Genomic DNA, 8,225 nt, shown 5'->3' on the forward strand with positions numbered 1-8,225 from the left:
CATACTGTGGACAGGTGCTGATTCCTTTTATTTTTAACTAGTTATGAGTGAGCATGCTCGAGTGTTAGTGTCGTCATGCAGGAAATCCCTGCATGTGTTGCAGCTGTCGAACTGCCAGGAGACATGCAGCCGCGGGGACTCTCACATAATAGTATTCGAGCACGTCGAAGACACTATTGGCACTCGAGCATGCTCAGATAACACCTTATATGAGCACATTCGCTCATCACTATTTCTAACTATTTTTCAAAAAAATGTTGTGCTCCTCCCATTGAGTTTCCCTTTTAGTTGATGCTCAGGTTAATATCCCCTTATGAGAAGTTTCATTGTACTGATGACCCCAGAACTGCCCATCCCTTCCCTACAGATGTCGTGGCCTAGAATTCCTCTACAGAAACCAAGCTGTCTGAGATCCTTTCCACATTACTGTACCACAGTTGGCAGATCCTGGCTGTGATCTTGAGTTGGCGATGGTTGACTCCATATTCTGTTCTGTTCTAGGATTTACTACGATGCCGAGTCCTGACATCGGGAATATTTGAAACCAAATTTCAGGTTGACAAAGTGAACTTTCAGTAAGTACAGGATGCATGAAGCATCTAATGTATACATGTGTGTATGAGAAGTAAAGCCCCCCCCCCCCCCATTTGACCAGGGTTTACCCCGTGTAGATCCACACGCTGTCTAGAGGAGACATTAGAAAGTACAGCAGTGCTAAATAAGCATTGCTAAGGTCTGAGAGGTCGGACCCCCGCTGATCATAAGGGGATATGTACTGTATAGGACTCACAGTAGACCAGTACAATTTCTATTTAATGTCTTTGTCTTATCTAGCATGTTTGATGTTGGAGGCCAACGTGATGAACGCAGAAAATGGATCCAGTGCTTTAATGGTAAGATTGAACGTCCTGCCACACTGATGTACACAAGACATAATATCATATTCCTGGCTAAATGAGAAGTGCTAAAGTTTACCTAGCTGTCCCACGGCCCTGCACAAAGGTTACATTTACAGTTAAACCACGATTTTGCCATGACTTGGCTTCCACGTGGCCGTCTCCCAGTACCTCACTTTGAGATGGAGAAGTTTGCTTTTGAGGCTTCCCTGCTCAACCGTGCACAGATTTATCAGCTTAACCCCTTAACAACAGAGCTAATATTGACTTTGATGACCAGGCCAGTTTTTTTTTTTTTTTTTTTTTTTCAAATCTGACCATTGCCATTTTATGTGGTTATAACTAGAGATGAGTGAATTTGTTCGGATTTTGGCCCCGAATCTGATTTTGACATATTTGTGACATATTTGAACACTATTCGTGCCGAATGTATGTCTTATGGTCGGTTCTTAACATATTCGGTAATTTCTACTCCCATTGACTCTAATGACGTTCAGCTGTGTTCGACGAATGCTGCAAAAACAATATTCGAGTCCGAACAAATTCACTCATCTCTAGTTATAATTCTGGAACCCTTCAACAGATCCCACTGAGACTTTTTTTTTTTTTTTTTTTTTTGTAACGTTGGGTTTAATGTTAGTGGTAAATTTTGGTCTACATGATTTATGTATATTTGTGAAAATACTGAAAATTTTGCAATTTTCAAACTTTTTTTTTAATTTGTGTCCTTAATTCAGAGCGTAATTTCCCATGTGTCTACTTCACAACTGCAGCATTTTTGAAACATAAACTTTTAATCTTTCTACCTTCCAAAAAAAATTGTCAGCAATTTCTCATTTTTCCAACAAAAATTTACAAAACCAATTTTTAGAGACCTCATTGCATTTGAAGTAACTTTGGGGGGGGGGCTATATGGAAGAAAATACCCCAAATTTAGATCATTCTAAAAACTGCACCCCTCAAAGTCCTCAAAATTACATTCAGGAAGTTTATTAACCCTTCAAGTGCTTCACAGAAAAAAATGAAATGAAATTTCACAAAATGTTACTTTAGCCCCCAAATTTTTACTTTCACAGGGGGAACAGGAGAAAATGGATCCCAAAATTTGTTGTGCAATATCTCCTGACTACTATATGGGCACACGGCAGGGCTCGGAAGGGAAGTGGTGCTGTTTGATTTTTTTTTTTACGCAAAAATTGCTGGAATTGAGAGTGGACACCATGTCCTGTTTGGAGAGGCCCTGATGTGCCTAAACAGTGGAAACCCATACACGTGAGCCCATTTTGGAAACTATGCCCCTCAAGGCAGGTATCTAGATGTGTGGTGAGCCCCTTGAACAGGTGCTTCACAGAAGTTTATAATGTAGAGCCGTTAAAATAAAAAAAATCAATTTTTTTCCCCAAAAATGTTCTTCTAGTCCCAATTTTATTCACAAGGGCAACAATGCAGTGCAATTGTATGACGATACCCCATATGTGAGGGAAAACTACGGTTTGAAGGCATGGCATGGCTCATAAGGGAAGGAGCGCCTTTTGACTTTTGAGCGCAAAAAATGGCCACTCAATGAATTTATCTAGACATGTGGTGAGCACCTTGAACCCACATGTGCTTCATAGAAGTTTATAACATTGAACTGTGATAGTGAAAAAACAAAGGTTTCCCTCAAAAGAAAAAAAAATGGTTTTGCCCAACGTTTTTTAATTTTCACAAGGGTAACGGAGCAAAATGGACCATGCAATTTGTTGTGCAATTTCCCCTGAGGACACAGGTACCTCCTATGTGGTTGAAAACTACTTCCGAGGCACAGTGTAAAGCTCAGAAGGGAAGAAGCACGATATTGGAGGACAGATTTTGCTGGAATGGTTTGAGGGTGCCATGTCACATTGGCAGAGCCCCTGATGTACCAGAACAGCAGAAACCCACCATAGTTGACTTCATTTTACATACTAAGCACCCCCCCCTATGAATTCATCTTGGGGTGACACCACATATGCCTCACAAAGATATACACCATTGGGCGGTGAAGAAAGAATAATTGGACTTTACAGCTAAAATGTTGTTGTTTTAGCCCCAAATGTTTAATTTTTATAAGGGATAATAGGAGAAATTGCACAACATACTGAGGTCCCTGAGGTTTTTTTTTTTTTTTGGAGTTCGCTAATGCCCTACATGTCATCAGGAAATACTTTGAGGCACAGTGCAAAGCTCAGAAGGGAAGGAGCGCCAGATTATAGTGCAGATTTCACGATTATGGTTTGCGGGTGCCATGACCACTGGGAGAGTGGACTTTGAGGGGCCTGTATATTAGAAACTCGCCAAAAGTGATACCATTTCAAAAACGGCACCCCTCAAGTACTTTATATCTGTTATTGAGATTTTTTTTTTTATCTCTTTTTAGTTTCTACACAGGAATTATTCAAAGTGAAATGAAAAAAATGTGTAACATGACAGAAGAGAGGATCGATTTTTATAGCGGACACACTACTTTTTTTTTTTTTTTCTTCTTATACTTGATCACCATTATCTATTGAATAACAGCTATCATGTGATTAGGGACCGGAAAACTGGCCCTGATTGTGTTGTCTGGGGTCTTGGCTACCTCTGGTAGGTGAAACCCTGGAGATTTTTGGAGTATGGGGGGTGTTATACCCTTATTCCCGATCGTCGTTTTAAAAGGGCGACGAGGGAATAGGGCCCCTTAGCTGTCGCTGTTTTAATGCCGAGCTGCTGTCATTAAGGGGTTTAAAGCCGAATCTGACAATCCTCTGAGAAGGCACAAGGGGTTGTGGAAGGACTTTAGCCTGCTGTTGACGGCTTGATTATGTGTTGGCATCTAATTTTGGTTTCCTCCTCTGACAAACCTGTTCTTTTCTTTCAGATGTGACTGCGATTATATTTGTGGTTGCCAGCAGCAGCTATAATATGGTGATCCGGGAGGACAATCAGACCAACAGGCTCCAGGAAGCACTAAACCTCTTCAAGAGCATCTGGAACAATAGGTACTGTCTGGTTACATGTCCACCTTCCTCTTTCACTGGGTATTTCCATATGTTTCTCTCCAAGGGGATGGCCTCAGTAAAGGGCCTGTCACACTAAGAGATATCGCTAGCAATATCGCTATAACTAGTGACATTATAGCGATATTGCTAGCGACATCGCTATGTGTGATACTTACCTACGACCCGCTCCCCTGCTGATTATCGCTGATCGCGCGAGAACAGGCTGGACTGTTTCTCGTCGTCAGCTTCCTGCTGTGGAGATGAGCGACGCGTGGAGCCGGGCGGGAGGACGCAGGATCGCCTGGTGTGACAGGTAAGTAGCGACCCCCGACCCCTGCGATGTCGCTGGTGAGATCTGCCTGTCTGGCAGCTCACTAGCGACCACTTAGCGATGTACCAGCGATCCTGACAGCGTCATATCGCTGGTCGGGATCGCTGGTACATCGCTAAGTGTGACAGTACCTTAAGGGCTCGCTTAAAAGGCCATAGATTCTCTTCAAAGAGAATCGGGCTGATAATGCTAATGACACTCCGCTCAAACTGTCAGTGAGCCGAGTGTCCTCTTGGTGTGACCCGACTGTCACATGACAGAATCTGAGCACTGGTGTGGAGAAGACAGAGCTTCATTTCACAATCTTTTCCATTGTATGTGAGGATAACATCGGCGTGTGGTCTAATGCTTTGCACACACCCATAGAATTATATGGGTGCACATGGTCCTATTATCGGATGCACTCGTTGCATACTGCAATTTTTTTTTTTCTCTAATGCTGAATCTACATAAGAAAAAAAAAAAAATTTCAGATTTGCACTGCTCCATAGTATAATATTGAGCTGAGTGCTATACGATAAAACATGACATGGCAGTCTGTCCAGTGTTATTCTATGGGGCAGATCACGTCTGCGCTTATTTTCTCATGCAGATTCGGCATGAGAGCAATCACCCATACAAGTCTATGGGTGCATGTGAAACAGCGGACTGCACTTGGATGTGATCCGAGTACTATTCCTGCCTACGCTTTCAATGGAGGAGATGGAGTGCATTTTCGCCCCACAGTGTTCGGCCAAGTATAGACACCAGGCAGGTTTAGTGACGCTATTATCCTGCAGATTAACCCCATATCTACAGGTTATGAATGTTTTTGCTGGTGACTGGTTCCCTTTAATGCAGATTTCACCTTTTGCAAAGTATAAAATCTGCATAAAAATCCACTTTCTTGTTGTCTCACATGTAGATTCATCCTTACACTTGTACAAAATTAAGATCCCAGCACAAGGTTTAATGTACCCTAACTTCATCACACTCCTAAACAAGTGTCCTTTTCTGTCCCCCCTCTTCAGGTGGCTACGGACCATTTCAGTCATTCTCTTCTTGAATAAACAAGATCTACTTGCAGACAAAGTTTTGGCTGGAAAATCAAAAATTGAGGACTACTTTCCAGAATTTAGTCGTTACACCACCCCAGATGATGGTAGGTGTTGTCTTTGCACCCTCTTGTGTAAATGGATCAACATTTTCTGTATTTGACACTGGCCAGACTTTGTGGATTAACTTTGGTAATCGGATTGTTTTTGTCTCGTCATTCCAGCAATTCCAGAACCCATGGAGGACCCGAGAGTCACAAGGGCCAAGTATTTTATTAGAGATGAGTTTCTTGTAAGTTTCTTCCTTTTTGTTAAATTCCTGGTTGATCTATTCACAATAGTGGTGCTGGTAAATGTATATTATTTTTTATTTAAAGAGAATCATTCAGCAGGTTTTTTCTATGTAATCTGAGAGCAGCTTGATGTAGCAGCAGAGACCCTGATTCCAGTGATATGTCACTTACTGTGCTGCTTGCTTTGATTTTTTTAATGCAGTTTTCTCAGCTGCAGAGCTCAGAATGCTGAGCTGTATAATCCCACCCCCACCACTGATTGGAAGCTTTCTGTGTGAACTGTTTATTGACGCACAGAGCAGGAGGACTACATAGCATGGGACAGCTAGTCCAGTCTCCTTCTGATAAGATATTTTATTGAAATGGTAAAACACAGTCTAGTAAGTGATTCATCGCTGGGATCGGGGTCTCTGCCCCTACATGATACTGCACTCAGATTACAAAGCAAAAATCTGCTGACAGATTCCCTCTAATATGGTATGAGTAAGGTAATCCAGCTCATATCTATTAAAATACAAAAAAAAAAGCAGTGAAACATTGCTCGGAGACCACTTGAGCATGCTCAGGACAACCCGAGCAGCGAAGTATACTCAATCATCACTAGTTAAGATATAGCACTCAGAATTTTTGTCTGTTTAGTTTTCATTTTTCAGGGGTCTTGCGCTATAGAAAGTCTATATTGGAGGTGCCGTGTCCTGCAGAAATGATCTGATTGATACATATTAGGTGTCTTTGTTCAGTGGCTACTTTGTAGTTTTTGATTATATTTATATTTTCTACTGCCTATAGAGATTAACTTTTTTGTTTGTTTGTTTGTTTGTTTGTCCCGCTGTCTACAGAGAATCAGTACAGCAAGCGGGGATGGGCGGCACTACTGTTACCCTCACTTCACGTGTGCAGTGGATACAGAAAATATTCGAAGGGTTTTTAATGATTGTCGGGACATTATCCAGAGGATGCACCTCCGTCAGTACGAACTGTTGTGATGGCGATATAAATAAAAAAAAAAATTGTTGCTCTTTTCTTTTTTTTTTTTTTTTTTCCCCCTCCATTTTTTTTTTTTTCTTTTTTCCTGGACTCTTAATACAATTAAAAAAAATGAAACTACAAAGATTCCCCCACACGACCATAAAAACAAAGGGGGTTGTGAAATGTCACCCCAGAATGGGATGGAATAACTGTGCAATCTCCCCCTCCAGCTTGCACTTTTTTTTTTCTTTTGCTTGTTTCCTTGCTGTCGGACAATTTGTGGAACTGTTAGCTTGCTGCCCCTCTCCCCCCTTCTGCCCTGAAACAGCACGGGCTGGCGCCAAATGTACCCTTGACTTATGGACTCCCATCCTTAACCCGATTTGCCCTATCCCTTTTTAAAATGCCAATGTTAAATGCAGTGTGGCGGGTGGAGGATTTTGCCTTCTAATGTATACACGTGTCTGAAAGAGGTCTGTGCAGTGGGCTGGAGACTGTACTGACTATTTCCATCCCTCGCTATGGGCCTAATTCTACCCACCTGACCTTCACCCATTATATCAAGTTTGTATTCCTTCACTGCATTGCTGACCGCCGACTGAGAAAGGACTCGACTGTAATATTGTGTCTTGATATAATGGAGCTGGGAGGCTCCCTGCCATCACCGGGAGGGCAGTGGCAAGAGATTTTATGCCTTTAAACAAGGGTGCCATTTTTCGTTTTGTTTTTTTATTTTTAGAAAAAACAATAAATACTTAGATATGAATTTCAACATATCAACGTATTTATTTAAAAAGAAACACAAAAAACCTGGACATTTGTGCCGAATTAGCCACGCTTTATTTTGTTGGGTTTTTTTTCACCCTTTTCTTCATTTCGTCCTTTAAACGACCTTGTGTGATCTTTAAATCTTCGATCCTGTGCAGAATGTTAGACCTCTGTCCTCACAAACCTAATCACTCCCTTTCCTTCTGTACAACACCCCTCACTTTCTTTTCATGTTTTTTTTTTTTTTGTTATTTTGTTTTTATTTACTGCTGGATTATTCTTTGTACAGAATGTAAAATGTATTATTTTGTACAACTTTATTGAAAAAAAAAAAATAACTTGTAGAAGAGCTTTGTGCCTTGATTTTGGCTGTGCCCTGTACCATGAGCTAAGATGTAAGTATGTCAAATGACTGTATAGCAATGTCCCCTTAGCCCTCCCATCCCCCCCACCTCTTTCCCTGTTTTACCTCCCTGCGTTTAGCTCAACATGGGGCAAATTGATCTGTAATATATCTTATTTTCTTCCTGGTTTACAAAAAGAAGCAAAAACTTGTTGAGTGAAAAAAAAAAAATTACAGAATTCTACTTTTCTAGTGGGTCTTCATGATGCAACCCACTGTGGCTTCATCCGTGCTTTTAGCTTGATCTCATTGAAACATCTATCCAAGTGCAAAAACAAAACCTGGCTTGTTTCTACATAAACCAAATTTTGCTATAAATAAGAACTAATGCTTCTATCCTTTGAAATACACAAGAAGAAATTGGTGCCTCCACAATACTGTAGATTAGTATGTGAGATCCAATATACACTAGTAACACTGGAGCAAAAAGTGCAAAGATGAGTGCCATGGTAGCCCTCAAAAGGGTTGTCCTCTGTCGGACAGACCCAGTGATGAGTGCAGGGTCTGCCAATGATCCTGAGAACGAGGGTCT

At 41.3% G+C, this 8,225-nt stretch overlaps 1 protein-coding gene across 2 annotated transcripts in view; it reads left to right on the top strand.

Moving 5' to 3' along the window:
- The window catches only part of GNAS (GNAS complex locus), a 301,279-nt gene extending 293,640 nt beyond the window's left edge, over positions 1-7,639 (top strand). For both annotated transcript variants that reach the window (XM_073582456.1, XM_073582457.1), the window contains exons 7-12: positions 502-575; positions 835-893; positions 3,775-3,895; positions 5,237-5,367; positions 5,485-5,552; positions 6,393-7,639. In XM_073582456.1, the coding sequence (XP_073438557.1) occupies positions 502-575; positions 835-893; positions 3,775-3,895; positions 5,237-5,367; positions 5,485-5,552; positions 6,393-6,539 (600 nt within the window). In that variant the 3' untranslated portion in view covers positions 6,540-7,639. The remainder of the gene's footprint in view (positions 1-501; positions 576-834; positions 894-3,774; positions 3,896-5,236; positions 5,368-5,484; positions 5,553-6,392) is intronic.
- The last annotated feature ends 586 nt before the right edge of the window (positions 7,640-8,225 follow it).

Source organism: Dendrobates tinctorius, unplaced genomic scaffold (genome assembly GCF_039654945.1).
Source record: "Dendrobates tinctorius isolate UK_male_01 unplaced genomic scaffold, ASM3965494v1 ptg000071l, whole genome shotgun sequence".
NCBI lineage: Eukaryota > Metazoa > Chordata > Amphibia > Anura > Dendrobatidae > Dendrobates > Dendrobates tinctorius.